This window comes from Mauremys reevesii, linkage group 25 (assembly GCF_016161935.1).
Source record: "Mauremys reevesii isolate NIE-2019 linkage group 25, ASM1616193v1, whole genome shotgun sequence".
In the NCBI taxonomy this organism is placed as follows: domain Eukaryota; kingdom Metazoa; phylum Chordata; order Testudines; family Geoemydidae; genus Mauremys; species Mauremys reevesii.
The window spans coordinates 13,463,879-13,482,978 of NC_052647.1; the positions used below are offsets into that span (position 1 = coordinate 13,463,879).

A 19,100-nucleotide genomic window follows, 5' to 3' on the forward strand; every position below is an offset into this window, starting at 1 on the left:
TAATGATACTTTCTCTTTAAAAAGGCAGTTTACATTTTGTAAAGTTTAAGCACAATATAAGACACTAATGCAGTCATTTTGGGAGGGCTAAGTCAAATGTTTTAAATGGTATTTAACGTGTATACACAAATACGGTTGCCAATTTTGGTTAGACATATTCCTGGAAGTTTCATCACATGCCAGTCTTTAATTCCTGCAGATTCTAGGACAATCCTGTAGGGTTGGCAACCCTTTAAGTTATATAACCCAAAAACAGCACAGCGCGCCAATACAACTGGAGATAGGGTGCAGAATGGCAGTGAAAAATACATTAGCTTTTTCCTTAACAGGACAGGCTCTGTCTCACATGATTTATCCAATTTGTCCATGTATAAGTTTCCAAATTAAAAAACTAGGTACTATAATAAGATATGTTCATTATCCAGATGTATGTATCTCCTAAAAGAAACACTGAAATTTGATTTTCCCAACTGATTTTTAGAAGCCTTCATTAGTCCCCTACACATTCTTTGCTATTTTTCATATAACCATCTGTAAATTGGCAGCCTTATTTATACACACTTTTTAAGCCCACAGATCTGGGGCAATATTGCTCACAGAAAATTAAATATTCGTACTATATGATATATATTAATTAGAAACCACCCCTTGTTAGCAGAAGCAACTCTCTGAAACATCATGCAATCACCTACTATCCAAATTCACAGTGGTTAAACCTGTTTAAGCTTTTAGAAGTCAGTAAGAGATGCAAGAATCCTCTCAGCACCAGTTGTAGGATCACTTGGATTCTATACAATTCAAAAGAACACAGGGAGACAAACATGGCTTCCATTTACTCGTGTGTATGTAATGGCAGAACTGGACCAGTTGTTTTGGTACTAAGAAAAGCTAAACAGTACCATGACCCTTCCTCTCAGCATGTTGTTAGTGTCACACACTAACCTCTATATTCACCAATGTTATATGATTATTATATATTTTGTATGAAGTATGCCATGTGAGGTATCATTTGAAAAGTCATAACCTGTTAAACATTACTGTCTTGTTAAAATATGTGTATCATTGTATATGGAGTTCTGATTTTGCCATATGCTTGTTACTGTGAGTCTGGGAAAGACCCACAGACTAGCCTCTCAGAAGTAACAAAAACAGTAAACAAAAGCCATACATGTAATACATTTGCAATCCACCTGACAGACACTATGAATTCATTGTCTGCACCGCAAAAGAGTGTATAAATAAGGGACAGTGACATCACCACAGGGCCTCTCCTTCCCCATTCTGTACTCAAGGAAGCAAGATTGTCTGGAAGACAAAAAGACTCAGTGAACTGTGAGGGAGGGGCATGGTCCTGACTGGAAGACTGTCCAGTTAGCATGGACGGCTGAAAGATTTGGGTAAGAAATCCTTTTGCTTTCAAAACGTATTTAGCATGAAAAAGTGTACGAATAGGAATTAGCTTGCAATTTTGTCTTATTTCTTTTGTAATCAATTCTGTTTTTCTACGCCTCTATCACCTATAATCACTGAAATCTATCTTTTTATAGTTAATAAATTTGTTTTAATATTTTATCTAAAACAGTGTGGTTGATTGAAGTGAGTGGGAAATTTCTTTCCAGGTTAAAATGACAGACTTTATGAGCTTGTATTGCTCAGTAACCAAATAGTATAAGATGGTACATTTCTGGGGTGCAAGGCTGTGACTAGGGATATGCGGGTGTTGCCCATATATAATTCAAGAGTGGCTGGGCATAACACTCTGGTATAGGTCTGGGGGTGACTTGCATGCTAAAGGCTGGGGTGAGTGGGCAGAGTGGCAGCTCACACAGCAAAGCAGGGCATAGTGTACATCAGACTGGAGAATTAAGGGGGCACCACTGTCCTACGATCCAGATCGTACCCTGGCAGATGTAACCGGTCATTTTAGCAAATGCTGTTTTGAGTAATGGTGCATGGGTTGTTTTTGCATTCATATATAGTGAGATTTCTGCATTGTCAAAATGGCTGCACTAAGCTGCTACTAACCAGCAAGTCCATAAGGATACGGGGAGGCTCATGAAAAGGCAGGAAGGAAAAAGGCTTTGGAAGTTTATTATCTTTGATAAAATTTCAACTGAAAATGAGGACTTTGTATTAACATTTTCATAAATGCACAAAATCTATTCACAGGGAAGTCTGAGTTTACACTAGACATTAAATTAGAACTACATGAAATGACACAAAAAATGGAAGTTCCTATTCAATAGCAAAGTCCAATGAAAGTTTTGGTAAAGCAATGTTCTGTTCTGGTTAATTAGTTCAGAATGAATTTGAGTAAATAAAAGAAAAGCTTGTTTTCCTATACAAAATTACAATACAGAGAACGCGTACAATTACAATACAGGGGATTTAATTGTTAGTAACTATCAACTAGAACAGAAATTTCATAGTAAAAAAAATCTTATGGAAATTAAAATAAGTCAACTTTAACTGGAAAATCTGAGACAAATGCCAAGTCTTAGAAGAGATACTTTCAGATTCTTACCATAAAATTGATATTTAAAAAATGAATTTGGCTAGGAAAATGAAGCAAGTTCTTTTAAAACAATTTCACATCCCAATGGGCAGAAGTAAAAAGAACTCAACCGTGTCATGCTGAGAGGTAGAGAGGTATCACTGTGATCACAATCTTCTATTGGTTCCAGGGTTTTTCTGAGGTAATTAGCTGTGTGTCAAGTTGTATAAACAATAGTATTGGCAAGAGAGCAACATTGACAAGTTACACTAATGACCTCTTTCCTCTCATCAATAGGTCCTAAAAACTTAATTAGACGCATCCGAATTAACACTTCCAGGGTCTCCAGCAGGTGAAGTAATTGATGAAGGGGTGGTAGCGTCCTGCCAGCTGCCATTAGCCTGAACAGGGGAATAAATCTATTGTCATTAAATCCTTAAGATGTTTTTTGCATCCAAAAGATAAAGCATTTTAGTTATTTCCACATTTCAATAGAACAGTTTTGTGCTTATGAAAGTGAGGAATTAAACAATTAGAACAGGGCTCAGTGCAGACATGTGCTATGAAAGCTCCTCCTACATACACCTCTTCTGTGCGAGTGTACCTCAATCACTTGCATCACACCAACTGCTCTTCTATTCCAGATATAGATTGTAATATGCATGAATCTGAGACTAGGACATGACGCACCAAAATCTCACTGGTGACCTATGCCTAGATTTTAACTGCATCTCCAGAAGCGAAAGATGGGTGCATTAACCTCTTTGCCACATCAGGCCCCTTCTCTCACCCCACTAAAGAACATTCAAAGCACAATTTAAAACAAAAACAGGAAGATCTATAACATTTACAGGTCATTAGGTAGCCTGAAACTGATATGAAGTTTGTTGTGCTTGTAAAGAAGTGTGTTTCAGATAGGAATTTCTCATAAGCCAAGCAAAATGCTAGTGCTAGGCTGAGTGGGGTATCAGCATGCCATTTCCTTTATAGCTAGAGTGACCACATAGCAACTGTGAAAAAACGGGACGGGATGGGGGGGTAATAGACGCCTATATAAGAAAAAGTCCCCAAAACAGGACTGTCCCTTTAAAAATGGGACATCTGGTCAGCCTATTTATAGCCCACTGGGTATTTTTTAAAGCATAGACCAGCGGTACCCAAACTTTTGAGTGTCTCACACACACCCACACCCAGGGTTGGGAGCAGGATTGGGAATGGCGTGGTGGAAGAGACAGGGGTAGAGGCAGAGGCCGGTGTCTGGGCCTGCGGCCAGGTATGGGTCCATCCCTAGCTCTGCCCCCAGCCTCATCCCCAGGCCAGGAACAGAGCCACAGGCTGGTGCAGGCCCAGGATTGGAGCCACACTGAGGTTGGGGACAGGGACAGGCACAGCACTGGGGGGCAGGGATGCAGCTGGGTACAGGACCAGAGCAGAGCTGGGTGGCACTCCCTTCCTGCCCCCATGGAGACTGGCCCAGGCCCTACCACACCCTACCCAGACATCCCTCTACACTCCCATAGGGGGGCATGCCCCACACTTTGCAGACCTCTGAGACAATAGCCTTTCCATTGGAGTAACTCAAAGAGGCTAGCTAGCCCCTCTAGCTACACAGACAATCATTTTGAGCATGGCTACACTTGTAGATGTAGAATGCAGTGAGTTAAACCCGCCTCCGGAGAGCGCAGTAGGGAAAGTGCTGCAATCCATCCACACTGACAGCTGCTTGCGCACTGGCGTGGCCACGTTTGCAGCACTTGCAGTGGCATTGGGAGCGGTGCATTATGGGCAGCTATCCCAGCATGCAAGTGACTGCAACGTGCTTTTCAAATGGGGGGGCGTGGGGTGCAGTGTGACAGGGAGTGTGTGGTGTGTATGTGGGGGGGAGAGCGGGTTTGTGGGGCGCTGAGAGCATGTCAGCATGCTGTCTTGTAAATTCAGACAGCAGCAGCCCTCCCCTTCTCTCCCCCCACCCCCGCTTCTCTCTCTCTCACACAACAGTCCACACTAATGGTTGTTTTGTCTTGGAACAGATAAGCAGCCAGCTGTCAGAAACGGAGCTTTCAAACAGCATATCCGCATTCCTACAGCGAGTTCAAAACAATGGCAAGAGTGGCCACTTGACTTAAAGGGATTATGGGACGTTTCCGGAGGCTGATCAGAGCGCAGTAATGCAACACTCATCCACACTGGCACCATGGTGCTCCAGTGGGGCGCAGCAAATGTTATTCCACTTGCCAAGGTGGAGTACCAGCAGCACTGTAGCCACGGAGTTAGAGCGCTCTACATGCCTTGCCAGTGTGGATGGGTAGTGAGCTAGTGCGCCCGGGGCTGCTTTAAATGCACTGTAACTCGCACATATAGCCAAGCCCTTAGTGTCTGGGGATAGAGCAGGAATAGCAGAAGACCACTAGGTTCTGGAAATCACCTTTTTATAAACGAACAGTAATTTACAACTATGTTAAGACACAGGATTTGTGTGTAACACAAGAAATGCATTCTCTAATTCATGCTAAAAATTCACTTATCTACTGAAAGTGAAATCAAGCTCCTTACATCAATGCGCTGCGTCGTATACAAAGGATTCCCCACAATGGTGTCATATCTTCCTGTCTGGTGTATGACATGATGTAAGGAATCCATCTGTAACAAGACCACATATGGGATGGGATTAACAAGGGAAATGGTCTGATAAGAAATGAAGCAGTGTGGTTGTAACACAGCATTCTGATGCCTAGAGCATGTGGCAAGGAAAGATGTAGCGGGCCAAATAGTTTTAACTTGCACCTCTCAAGTGGTTTTCTTGTATGAAGGGAATTGCCTTCATGGTTCTCTTCTCTCTACAAAAGGTGGGGATAACAGGTTTTTGTGTTTTTTTAAAGGCAAAAATATTTCTTAACAAAACTAAATGAAAAGTCTAAACCTATGGGGGTTTAAGGTAGACTTCCTGACTGCTGCTCATATTATCAGTTGGATTATCTGAGTAGCTTATTTAAATAAAAAAATTAAAAAACAAATTTTAAAATATTGTTAACAGGTCAAACTTTCCTTAAAAGTATGAAGCAAGATTCACTTTAAAATGAGAAAATGTTGATATTTACAATGTAAATTAAGATGCAAAGCTTGAGATACGGTCCCCCACAGTATTACTGCCAGCAAGTTAAAGTATGGATTGGATGAATGGACTACAAGGTGGATAGAAAGCTGGCTAGATTGTCGGGCTCAACGGGTAGTGATCAACGGCTCAATATCTAGTTGGCAGCCGGTATCAAGCAGAGTGCCCCAAGGGTCGGTACTGGGGTCGGTTTAGTTCAACATCTTCATTAATGATCTGGATGATGGGATGGATTGCACCCTCAGCAAGTTCGCGGATGACACTAAGATAGGGGGAGATGTAGATATGCTGGAGGGTAGGGATAAGGTCCAGAGTGACCTAGACAAATTGGATGATTGGGCCAAAAGAAATCTGATGAGATTCAACAAGGACAAGTGCAGAGTCCTGCACTTAGGACGGAAGAATCCCATGCACCACTACAGGCTGGGGACCGACTGGCTAAGCGGCAGTTCTGCAGCAAAGGACCTTGGGATTACAGTGGACTAGAAGCTGGATATGAATCAACAGTGTGCCCTTGTTGCCAAGAAGGCTAATGGCATATTGGGCTGCATTAGTAGCAGCATTGCCAGCAGATTGAGGGAAGTGATTATTCCCCTCTATTCGGCACTGGTGAGCCCACGCCTGGAGTACTGCATCCAGTTTTGGGCCCCCCACTACAGAAAGGATGTGGACACATCGGAGAGAGTCCAGCAGAGGGCAACAAAAATTAGGGGTCTGGGGCAGATGACTTACGAGGAGAGGCTGAGGGAACTGGACTTATTTTAGTCTGCAGAAAAGTGAGGGGGGATTTGATAGCAGCCTTCAACTACCTGAAGGGGGGTTCCAAAGAAGATGGAGCTAGGCTGTTCTCAGTGGTGGCAGATGACAAAACAAGGAGTAATGGTCTCAAATTGCAGTGTGGGAGGTCAAGGTTGGATATTAGGAAAAACTATTCCACTAGAAGAGTGATGAAGCACTGGAATGGGTTACCTAGGGAGGTGGTGAATCTCCATCCTTAGACATTTTTAAGGTCCAGCTTGGGATGATTTAGTTGGGTTTGGTCCTGCTTTGAGCAGGGGGTTGGACTAGATGACCTCCTGAGGTCTCTTCCAACTCTAATATGTGATTCTATGATGTATGGGATCACTGTTAGAACAATTTAGGCCCCAAGTTTAGAGTTTATAAAGCCAAAGTTCAAGAAAAATAGGTCCTTGAAGGGTTCCCCCCAACCTCCAAATTCCACATTAAAAAACCCAACTTTGTTCAGCTTTAATCATTCCTTGAAATCTAACCAATAGAGCACTGTTCTAATACAGGAGAGCTAGGAAGTGGGGGGTGGGAATCACTACTCTATCCTCATTAAAGTATGAATACTGAATGTGCAAAACCAGTTATTTAATTTTACAAATTTGAATCTATTTGCAGCCATTGGGTCCAGGGAAGAACAGTACCAAATGAGACATTTGCCTTGTTGACGAAGCTATGTGCCAATTCTCCCACACGCCTACCTGTGACTGCACATTGGCTCCCACTGGGGAGCTCTGATAAGAAGTCAGTGACTGCAAGTTTATAAATGAATCTCCAGAATTTGTCATCTTAAAAGAGCCAGAGGAACCTGAAAAAAGCAAGAATAAAATTTAGCCAAATGCAGAGAAACTGTTTGGCTCTTTCTTCAAAAGCAGAAATATTATGTTCTCAAGTTTGAAGAAAAACTACAAAAAAATAGATACATATAAAAAAGGCAACTTTCAAACACTGCCAAAAGATACCCAGGGCAAGTATACCCTTCAGAAAGTGACTAAAGGTTAAATAAGAGAAACAAACTGATACAAGTACTGTCTTTATTGGCAAAAGACAAGCCATCTGGGTCCATGATACACACTCTCCTGTTTGGTAAGTATTAAGGATACGCCATTATAAAGAAGGCATGATACAGCGATTACTAAAACATGGGCTGCACTTGAGATTTTCAGAGGTATTTAGGCATCTAAAGATGTAGACAGGTGCCTGGTAGGATTTTCAGACGCATCCAGGTACCAAACTTGCCACTGAAATCAATGGGAGTTCAGCATCAGGATGCTTGTGAAAATCCCAATAGGCCACTTATCTGCATCTTTAGTTACCTAAATACCTTTCACAATCTGGCCCCGTCTACAACCTAGAACTCAAATTAAGTAATTAAGTTAATAGGTGTTCAAAACAAAAACTCCAATTAACATGAACAGAGATTAAAAGGCCAATCCTTGGGTCTGGCTAAGCAGCATATAAGACCCAAGCGTGGAGGTAAGAGGTAGAAAGATGGTTTTATGCATGTTTCTGAGACTGAGCCTCAAATGCTTTCTGCACTCATCCCCAGTGCAGAGCAGCCATGCCAACAGCAGCATTCCCCTAGCTAGGGATTGCTGGCATGCGAGCCACCATGTCCCCTCCCCCATGGCTTCATGCCCCCTGGGAATTCCCTATGGGCAGCTTCCAATTGGGGGGGGGGGGGGAAGAGAGCCAAGGATCTGGTCCCAAAGGTATAACACATGGATGGGAAGAATGATACACACACCTGGGTCTATGAGATATAATCAGTGTTTAATTTGTGCCAGGGCTGAGCCCCAGCATCTTAAGGCTTGGCAGTTCATAGCTCTAGCACTTATGGCCTTGCCGCATCAGTTATGAATGTAAAAAATAATAATAATTTTTACTTGAGCCCTGGCACCTCTTTCACTACAAATTAGGCTCTGGATATAACCCTCCATAAAACAAACCTCTCAAGTCACATGATAGTGTGACAGCCCTACAAAGGGCATATTTCCATGTAAAGAGGAAAGCGGTAATGTCTTTTTATTTTTAAACCACCAAATTAAACCTCTAACATTACAAAATGGATCTAGTTTTTCCACTCCTCTAGTCACTGTCTAAAAGGTGGTGGTAACTCCCTGATGTAAAACACTTCAGGTTTTTCCTTTGACAATCTTCAGTAAAGCCAAACTAATGTGCACTGCTGATGGGAAGTCTCACTGGTCTACTGAAATTACCCAAGTAAGCAAACAGAATATCCAAGGATAACGGATCACCATCTCACACATTTAACTTAGATTTGATTTATGAAATATTTTGTACTGTAATATCTTAGTAAGCCTTCTGAAGTATAACTTTTAAAGTAATAAATACTTAGTTCTTGGTTAATATCTGTTGGTAATATTACTCCTGGGGGATTCTGCACCACTGCATATGCGCAGAATTAATGTCCCCCACAGAAAAATGCTTTCTGATGGGGAAGCAAAGGGAAGCCACAAGAGTGGTCATGCGACCCTTCCCAGCAGTATGTTTCAGGTGCCCAGGGCAGCCGGCAGAGAGGTAATTCACTGTTGGGCAAGGGGCGGGACTGGGAAAGACTCGGCTGGTGGCTCCTACTCTGTGCTGGGCTCAGCTGCTAGTCCCGGCTGGGCTGGGAAGAGGAAGTCCTCCCCCTGCACGGCATTCAGGGCCATATCAGATCCACCCTTAGATTTCTCCCTCAGCTGTAGGAAGCTCTGCAAACTCTCCCCCACCACCACGCTTCCTGCACCCAGCTGCAGGGGGAGGGTGTGACAAAGCGGGACTGTTCTTAATGTTTCCTCTAAATATTGTAGGGGTGCCTCAGTTTCCCCTATGCATTTCTTAAGTCTCTAGGTGGTGGGATAAAGGCCAGTGTGCATAAATGGCCGACACTCTGTCTCCTGGCAACTAATGGCCGGGGCCCTTCCCCCCTGCAAGGTGATAGCTGAAGGTGTTGGAGAACAAAGGAATCAGGTGACTTCCTGGCCTGGAAAAGGACAAAGCCCAGAGGAGATGGGGCTGGAGGGGAAGTCAGTTTGGAGCTGGCTGGGGACGAGGAGTGAAGTGCAGACGTGGGTGTCTGGCTCACTGCCTCCCAGAATGGACCCGGCCGAGGGGTCCTGTTCTCTGTACCTACAAGCTCTGTTTTAGAGCGTGTTCCTGTCATCTAATAAACCTCTGTTTTACTGGCTAGCTAAGAGTCCTGTCTGACTGCGAAATAGGGGTGCAGGACCCTCTGGCTTCCCCAGGACCCCGCTAGGGCGGACTCACTGTGGGAAGTGCATGGAGGGGCAGAGGATGCTGAATGCTCCAAGCTCAGACCCAGGAAGGTGAAGCCGTGTGAGCTTCTTGCCCTGGAGACAGTCTGCTCACAGAGAGGAGACTTCACCAGAGTCCTGACTGGCTTTGTAGGGAGCAGTTCCAGAGCATCACCCAGGGACTGCGTGACAGAGGGATTACTGTACAGGGAGCTGCTCCCACATCCGCCCAACCCCTGTGCATCCAGAGCCCCTCATATCCAGACCCTCCCGCCGAGCCCCACTCCCCCTGCCTGTGGACCACCCCAAATGAGCCACCCGCACCCAGATCCCCACCCTTCCAAGCCCCAACCAGCTGCACCTGGATCCTCACCCCACTGAGCCCCACTCCCCCAGCATCTGGACCCCCCCACTAAGCTCTCCACACTCAGACCCCCCCTGCTGAACTCTGTCCCCCCACACACACCCAGATCCCCCCCAGAGCCCCAACCACCTTCACCTGAACCCCTCTGCAAAGTCCCATCATCATTTCACCCAGAACTCCCCCCCAACAAGCTCCTGTGCATCCAGATCCCCCCCAACACCCAGATCCCCCATTGAGCTGCTTGCACCCAGTGTCCCACACAGACCCCTCTCAACCCACACCTGGATCCTGCCTTCCCACACCTGGTGCACCTGGCATGGAGGGGCAGGGCCCTGGGGTGTTTCTGGGGCAGGCCCAGTCCTTGCTCTGTGTCAGGGCTGGGTGCAACCTCACTGCTGAGTCTGTGTCCCTGGGGTGGGGTGGGGTGTACAGTGCTCTCCCATCTCTGTGCAGCCAATGGCATGCTATAGCTTCCACATTTATTTAACAAATAAAATTTGCAGAATTTTAAAATATTGTGTGCAGAATTTAATTTTTTGGTGCATAATGCCCTCAGGAGTATAATATGAGGCTTCCCTATAGAACTCGCTACTAATTTTTTCTGAGACAGATAGATGTGGTCAGGGATGCACAAATTATGTGGGACAGATTAGGAAAGTGAGAATTAACAAATTTCAATTGTATCTTTTAATGTCCATATGATTAGTCAGAAGTATCAGTACACACACATACAGTCTCTCATCCTCTGTGGTGCTCTGACACTGTGCTATAGAGACTAGGAGGGCCATTTGCAACAAGAATGAGAAGCCTCTGGCTCTGGATTAGAAAGGCTTCTCAAAGCAAGAACACAAGAAATACCTTTTTTAAAGGCAGCTTTTCCCTACTGGGGTTCTTTCTTACCAGAATTTGGTGTTGATGGAGAGTTTGCCTGGTTACCCTGGGCCACCACATTTGTTGCATCCACTGCTGTTTTTGCTGCATAAATGTTAGCCTCTTCCTGGAACTTCCCCATATTTTTTTTGTACCGGATTCTCTTGTTACCAAACCAGTTGGAGACCTAGAAAAACATCCTTGTCAGTACTTGACCAAACTATCATTATCTCCTAGTAGTTACTGAGTCTACCACCAAAGGTAACTTTAAACTAAGGTTAGAGGGAAAAATTTGCCATACAGCTTCTAACAAAAATCATAAGATGCATAAAAGCATCTTTCACCATAATAGATGGTAACAATGAGCCATGAGAGTTTAATTGCAAGTCTCCTAGTGACAGACAAGTATTGATATTTTACAAAAAACACACATTAAAATAAAAAAGCATCTTCACAATGAGAGCAATTTCAAATAAAGCACTGTTTACCTGCGAGACTGTGATGCCACCCTTCTTCGCTAGCTCTTCTTTGGCTTCTTCACTGGGGTAAGGATTACTCAGGTGGGAATAAAAATATTCATTCAGTACTTCTGTTGCCTGTTTGCTGAAGTTACGCCGTTTACGCCTAAAAATACATAATAGTTATTCTTGCTTAAAAAAAAAAAAGTTAAAGAACATATCACAGGGATTTGTCTCAACTCCTCTGAAATCTACTCTATATTGTTTCAGCAAATATGCAAGACAGACTTAATAGCTATTAAAGATTGTAATATTAATGATAACTAAGCATACTTCGTAACCCACGACATGTGGTGTGTATTTAAAGATATTTATACTAGTTCAAGGTTGTAAATGCAAGCATTGTAACTCTTATAATTACTGGCATCAAGCAACAAACATCAGAAAATGTGGTCAGAGCCAATAGCTGTTGCCATTGGGCTGTGCTTGTTTATTACCTTGCATCAAGAAATCGTGAGCGCAAGATCATCACTGCCTCACATGTGCTCTGTTTCAGCTGCATCTGGATAGTGCTGAATTTGCCATGGATTATGTTCACCATGCGCTCAATTTCTTTTGGCGAAATTGGCCTTGTTCTACTCTGTTCTCTGAGAAGATTCATAACATGGGTGGTGAACTCACTGCATGCCTGAAAATAAATTAAACAAAAAACACAATAAAGTACCCCTAAAGTTCAGTTTAATTTCCCCAAGTGAATAAATCCAGAATATTTTAATTCATGTTTAGTTTTACTCCTCCATTTGCTCTTAAAAGTATTGCAACAAGTATAATCTTTCAGTTAGCTTAGAGATCAGACTAGGTAAATTAATGAATGTCAAAAGTCCTTTCATTTTAGTCTAACATAGTGAGCTGAAAGATTTTTAATTGAATTTGCCATCCTTGCATTCATATGAATAGATTATACTCCCTGTTCTGCACTTACAACCAACAGCAAAGGAAAAATGGTTATTTTTTTTAATTGAGAGGATAAAAACTCTTCCATGCAGAAAGATCACCTGTTCATATTTCTCTAGCTCAGAGTGGTATATCTGTCGGATCTGTGACAGCTTGGCCCTGTAGTCAGAGTGTTCAATGCTATTGTCATTTGGACAGCCACCTGATGTTGCTGCTACAGTCGTAGGTCCTCCTCTTCCTCTTTTCTCGGGCCCGGAGACACCCTCTGCCAGCAACATGTTATCTAGTCTCATTAGTTGAGCATCGGGGGGATCTTCCTCCTGAATACCGCGAATACTTAACACTAGATAAATATAAACAGGGATCAACAAGTTATTTCTGAAGTAGGAAAAAAGTCAGCTTTAACTCCGGTGATTTATATTCTCTTCACAGATTTTAACAGTCATGTCTTCATGTACAAGGAAAAAGGGGACAGTTAATGAAGCTGAAAGATGACAAATTCTAAATTCACAAGATGCTGCTAAGACCAAGAATTTACCAAAATTCAAAGAAAGATTATACATTTATATGTATAACAAGAATATACAGAGTTATAGTAATTAACATTAAAACAATGTTGGAAGGGACTTAAAACCTCATGCTTCAGGTCTTAGGCTAATCTCTAACCATTAGAGGTTAGGTTGAGAACTTCATGGAACAGATAACCCCCCCCCCCATTTGCCCCTGCAGGGTTTCACCATCCTCAGAAGCATATGGTGCTGGCTACTGTTGGAGACAGGATACTGGATTGGGTCTGATCCACCATGGCAATTGCTTTATTCCTAGACATGTAACTGAAAAGAATGACACAAAAGTACAAACTTCTACGAAAGTCTGTACAACAGGGATGAATTTTGCCTAGTCTGTTTTATGTCACCAAGTCTGACACCTCTGAATTTCTATTAGAAATCAGACCTAGAGGTATTACTTTGTGAATAATCTAAAACCACCAAGAACAGTCCTATACTTATGTCTGAATTGTTCATAAGTCTCTACTAACTGCAAGAGAGCCAAGTTTTAGAGCTGATTATGAACTTACATGCTTCTACATATGTAGATTGTTTAAACATGTTTATTTTTAAAAAAAGCTACTAATGATTTCCTTCTCCCAACTATGTTTTGTCTCAACAGCTGATTGGGGGCAATCTCAATTCTAAATAAGCGCTTGAGGGACAGCTAATCCAATTGAGCAATATACATATGCAAACACTTTTCAATTCTTTCTAATTCAAATCCTATTCTTTGCTTGTTAATTACAATTTTTAGTCTCAAGAGAACAGTAGGTGCTAGACAATTTTTGTTAAATGACTGAAGGTTGCACAGCTTTGATATCCTATAATATTCACACACCAAGGACACTTTTTTTTATACAAAGATTCAAGATGAAGGAGATGCCATAATTATGAAGCAACTGGGTAAAGGGACCATCTTTCACTGTAGGCAAGGCCAGGATCTAGATTAACAAGTACACGGACACTTAATATACACAGATTACAAAATACAATATAAATAAAAATCAAGGTTACCTTACAATTAGAAATTCAAAAGCAAACATTTACAATTCTGAAAACACACATACTACAATAAAAATTAACCTTTAACTTTTGTTGAGTCTCACAATATTTTACAAACCATATAGAAACTATAAGCCATGCAGACAGTGAAAAGACAGACAATATACAATCTTACTATAAACTGCCAATGTAGTCAAACTCTTCTCCAAAGTGCACCTCCCTGAACCCATTCTTTCTACCTTTGCCAGCAAAAAAAAAGTAGAGCAAGGGCATGCACACAGGACCAGGGTGTCAACATAAAACCTTGCTCCATAAGCCTTGCTCCACATAACAGCATTGGCTTTAATCAAAAATAGTTCTCTGATGTCAACTAAACCTCAGTTGCTTAACGTTAAAAAAGTTATACAACTCCAGCAAAAGTTGGAAAAAGCTGAAGTACTCAATGCTTTTTTTGCCTTGATCTTCACAGACAAGGTCAGTTCCCAGACTGCTGCACTGGGCAGCATAGTATGGGGAGGAGGTGAGCAGCCCTCAGTGGTGAAAGAACAGGTTAAGGACTATTTAGAAAAGCTGAACATGCACAAGACCAAGGGGCCAGATGCAATGCATCTGAGAGTGCTGTGGGAGTTGGCTGATCATTGCAGAGCCATTGGCGATTAGCTTAGAAAACTCGTGGCGCTCAAGGGAGGTACCAGACGATTGGAAAAAGGCAAATATAGTGCCCATCTTTAAAAAAAGAGAAGAAGGAGAATTCGGGGAACTACAGACCGGTTAGCCTCACCTCAGTCCCTAGAAAAATCATGGAGCAGGTCCTCAAGGAATCCATTTTGAAGCACTTGGGTTGAGGAAGGTGATCAGGAACAGTCAACATGAATTCACCAAGGGTAAGTCATGCCTGACCACCTGATTGCCTTCTATGATGAGATAACTGGTGCTGTGGATATGGGGAAAGCGGTGGATATGATATACCTTGACTTTAGTAAAGCTTTTGATACATTCTCCCACAGTATTCTTGCCAGCAAGTTAAAGAAGTATGGATTGGATGAATGGACTATAAGGTGGATAGAAAGCTGGCTTGATCGTTGGCTCAATGGGTAGTGATCAACGGCTCAATATCTAGTTGGCAGCCGGTAACAAGCGGAGTGCCCCAAGGGTCGGTACTGGGGTCGGTTTTGTTCAACATCTTCATTAATGATCTGGATGATGGGATGGATTGCACTCTCAGCAAGTTCGCAGATGACACTAAGATGGGGGGGAAGAAGTAGATATGCTGGAAGGTCGGGATAGGGTCCAGAGTGACTTGGACAAATTGGAGGATTGGGCCAAAAGAAATCTAATGAGGTTCAACAAGGAGAAGTGCAGAGTCCTGCACTTAGGACGGAAGAATCCCATGCACCGCTACAGGCTGGGGAGGGACCGACTGGTTAGGTGGCAGTTCTGCAGAAAAGGACCTGGGGATTACAATGGACGAGAAGCTGGATATGAATCAACAGTGTGCCCATGCTGCCAAGAAGGCTAATGGCATATTGGGCTGCATTAGTAGGAGCATTGCCAGCAGATTGAGGAAAGTGATTATTCTCCTCTATTCGGCATTGGTGAGGCCACGTCTGGAGTACTGTATCCTGTTTTGGGCCCCCTACTACAGAAAGGATGTGGACAAATTGGAGAGAGTCCAGCAGAGGGCAACAAAAATTATTATTATAACTATTATCATGACTCATGAGAATAGGCTGAGGGAACTGGACTTATTTTCATCTGCAGAAGAGAAAAGTGAGGGGGGGATTTGATAGCAGGCTTCAACTACCTGAAGGGAGGGTCTAAAGAGGATGGAGCTAGGCTGTTCTCAGTGGTGGCAGAAGACAGAAGAAGGAGTAATGGTCTCAAATTGTAGTGTGGGAGGTCTGGGTTGGATATTAGGAAAAACTATTCCACTAGAAGAGTGGTGAAGCACTGGAATGGTTTACCCAGGGAGGTGGTTGAATCTCCATCCTTAGAGGTTTTTAAGATCTGGCTTGACAAAGCCTTGGCTGAGATGATTTACTTGGGGTTGGTCATGCTTTGAGCAGGGGGTTGGACTAGATAACCTCCTGAGGTCTCTTCCAACCCTAATCTTCTCTGATTCTATGAAAAGAAAAAGAAAAAGAAAAAGAATCAACCATCTTCCAACAGCAGGAAGTAGTCCTGAATTCCTTTCAGATCACCTACAGAATACAGTTCTTAATTTTTGCATATTCTTTGCAAGAAAGCAAGAGTGTGTGTAACAGACTGATATGGATTACACCATTTCCTCTAGATACAATACTTCCCCTACTACATATTCAGCCTTAAAACAGTGTACCGTATTTATTGAAGGGTTTCAGACAAAATCTTGGGCAACACAGACTGCATTAACTCTAGAGAATGGGCAAAGAGTTTTTTCCACTTTTAAATGGGTTTAAAATGCATATGTGCATAGTGAAACACCATTTATGTAGCAAACACTGCCTTGCCACCCATAGCTAGCAGTTCCATGGTCCTCAACTTTGTTTTACTCTCTCACTTTCAACCTAGTAAGTCTGTTCCTCTGACTTCTATAATTCACCATCCTTGGTGTAAATGGCCTCTTGTTCCAAGATTCAGACACGGAAAATGGAACAAAACCAGGTCCACAGAAAGAAGAAAATGAAAAGCAAACTGAAAAGATGCTCTCCATTAAAACATGAGTGGGAAATTCTGCTAAAGGAGGATAAGGAAGGGAAACTGTTGCATATTTTTTAAATCAGCAGCCATTCAAATTCTTACCAGAAAATAAAACAAAGGAAAGCATATTTTTTTACTGCAGACTATACACAAAAGCGTTCCTCTAACAGGACCATTACTAGATATTTTTGTAACGTGGAAACAAGAGGGAAAAAATCATTGTTCTTTTAACTGCCAGTTCTCTATTTTCAAATAGTTCTGAACCATGGGTTGGCCATTGGGACTGCAACCACAGGGGCAAGTGAGCCAGAGTTCATTTGCTAACTAATCTTGGCTAAAATTCACATTAAAGTATTTTGATTGGTACATACAAATACAATTAAGAGGAGCAGATATATTTGGGTCTCGCTTGCTATTTGAAAACAATTCTGCCAAACCCTTTTCCATATGTACTATACCGCATATCAGAATCTGCCTCAGTGCTAGAGTCAAGCTCCCAGCTGCAGCTTAATTTTCTGTCACTTGTCTAATTATGGTAATTAGACATTAGTTATCAATTACACATAGGCTCATCTCAAGTCAACTGTTGAAATGCATGTATGAAATGCTTGTAAAGTCTCAAGGGAAGAATTTAGTTGGCTGACTCGAGTAAGTCACAAGTAACTAGAGAGGAGTTAGATAAAATTAACATTTTGTAGGCTACACTTCTATACTGGTAAGTCAAATGTTTATTTAATGGAACTCTGTCAAGATGATTAAACCTAAGCATTACAACTGAGCTCTCTCTTTTTAAAAACCTACTACACAACATTTATTTTAAACTCCTCCTGGTTTATCTGAAATTCACTTAAATTATACATATAATTGCCCCAAAGATCAGATATTTTAATAGTTAAATAAAGCCATTAAAATTAAACTCCTCAAAGTCAGGCCTTCACTGGGGCAGCTGTCATAGGTGGCCAATTTTTAGGCCTAATACTTTCAACATCCCTCTTCAACTAGTTTAACATTTGAGTTACTTTTGGTATTAATAAAAAATGTCTGATTCATTCAAAACAATCTATTTGAAGAATTCATAACCAAGAATTTGCAGCACGTAGCAGCCTGTTCAAATCAGTGAGAACAAAAGTTGTATTCATTTATGTAACAAACCTCTAGAGCCAGTAATCATGGAAGAGGATGATTGGATGAACAAAACCATAACCAGGACATCCACTGTACAGGGTGGTATTAAAACCAGCTTGTGGAAGGGTATTTAGATACCACAAGCTGCCTGTAAGTCATTTCAGTTGACACCATCTGGATTTAGTACTGGTTTGCCTTCTACCAAAAAAAGAAAGTGTTTGGAGCAGTAGAAAAGTGAGAAGCTATGGATTCTTTAAACAAATTCAAGCCTATGACAGAGAGACAAGAACAATGCCAGGATTTTAGAGTCTGTTAAGAAACAGGTGAATCTCCTCATACTTTTGATTTTTTTCAAATTCAGGCCAATCTCATCCCTACCAACCATCATTTGCCACACCCATCTGTCTGCCCGCAACACAATCTTTGTCTCCTCAAGATAACACCAGCTTCAGGACCTGACAGAAGTAAAGTGGAAGCATTAAAAAACAAAACAAAACAAAAACCACCAGTCAATATGCTCCTTCCTCTGCTCCCTCCCCCAAAAAAACCAGGGACATTTGTAGCACAAATGAACCTTTAAAGCCCCCTAAAAAAAAGCTTTTTTCATTGGCATTAAACAATGATTAATTAAAAGCAATGACAATTGATGATGCACTATTTTCTCTGATATAGACAAATCAAAAGCGAAAAGTTTAGCTTGAGCTGCCCCAATCTGATCAATCTCCCAAAGCTAGTAAAGAGAACATGGTAGTCTCTCACAAATATTAGAAAGAAAGAAAGAAAAATCACTAATGTGATCACAAACTTCTAAACTAACATGGGTATCCCACATCATTTTCCCCATATGTTACTGTGTGGATTGGTTCGGTCACTTAAGTTTAGAGGTGGGCTAGCAATGTTTAGCCTTTTGGTAGCCCACTGGACCACAATGCTAATTAGATCAATTTGTCCATCACTGTATCAATACCTTAATAAGTGATCAACATATCAAACTGGACAAAAAGATCAACATTTTTAAGTTGCAGCTACACTAGTGTGTACTGCATTTTAAAACACTAAGATGTACAATAAACAACATTAATATTATGGGGTTGTGTGTCAAGACTTTATTGAACAAGTGGGAACAGTTGGGTTTTTTCTAGCAGTTGCACTGTACTTTCAAAGGTAATTACCATGTACAGTACCAGAGGATGAGTGAATAAAAGAAAAAATATAATTCATGGGTTCCTACTTTAGTTTTTGGTACAAACTTGGGACCAAACAAATTAAGACATTTATTCATTTTGGTTTTTTATCTGTCCAGTAGATAGACAATTCTAAGTAAATGTTCTGCCATTCCGCTTATGTAGTTAACTATCACATATTCAATGTTTTAAGCATGACTCAGACTTGTCCGGGCTTAGTATTATGCCCAAATCTATCTCTATCCATTCATCATATTTATG

General features: G+C 41.9%; 1 protein-coding gene across 5 annotated transcripts in view; it reads right to left on the reverse strand.

The window, feature by feature from the left end:
* Window positions 1-2,071: 2,071 nt before the first annotated feature.
* Window positions 2,072-19,100, reverse strand: part of PBX4 (PBX homeobox 4) — a 29,296-nt gene continuing 12,267 nt past the window's right edge. For all 5 annotated transcript variants that reach the window (XM_039514916.1, XM_039514915.1, XM_039514918.1 and 2 more), the window contains exons 3-9: window positions 12,400-12,641; window positions 11,842-12,032; window positions 11,375-11,510; window positions 10,917-11,073; window positions 7,094-7,200; window positions 5,048-5,134; window positions 2,072-2,895 (exon numbers count right to left, since the gene is read on the reverse strand). In XM_039514916.1, the coding sequence (XP_039370850.1) occupies window positions 2,803-2,895; window positions 5,048-5,134; window positions 7,094-7,200; window positions 10,917-11,073; window positions 11,375-11,510; window positions 11,842-12,032; window positions 12,400-12,641 (1,013 nt within the window). In that variant the 3' untranslated portion in view covers window positions 2,072-2,802. The remainder of the gene's footprint in view (window positions 2,896-5,047; window positions 5,135-7,093; window positions 7,201-10,916; window positions 11,074-11,374; window positions 11,511-11,841; window positions 12,033-12,399; window positions 12,642-19,100) is intronic.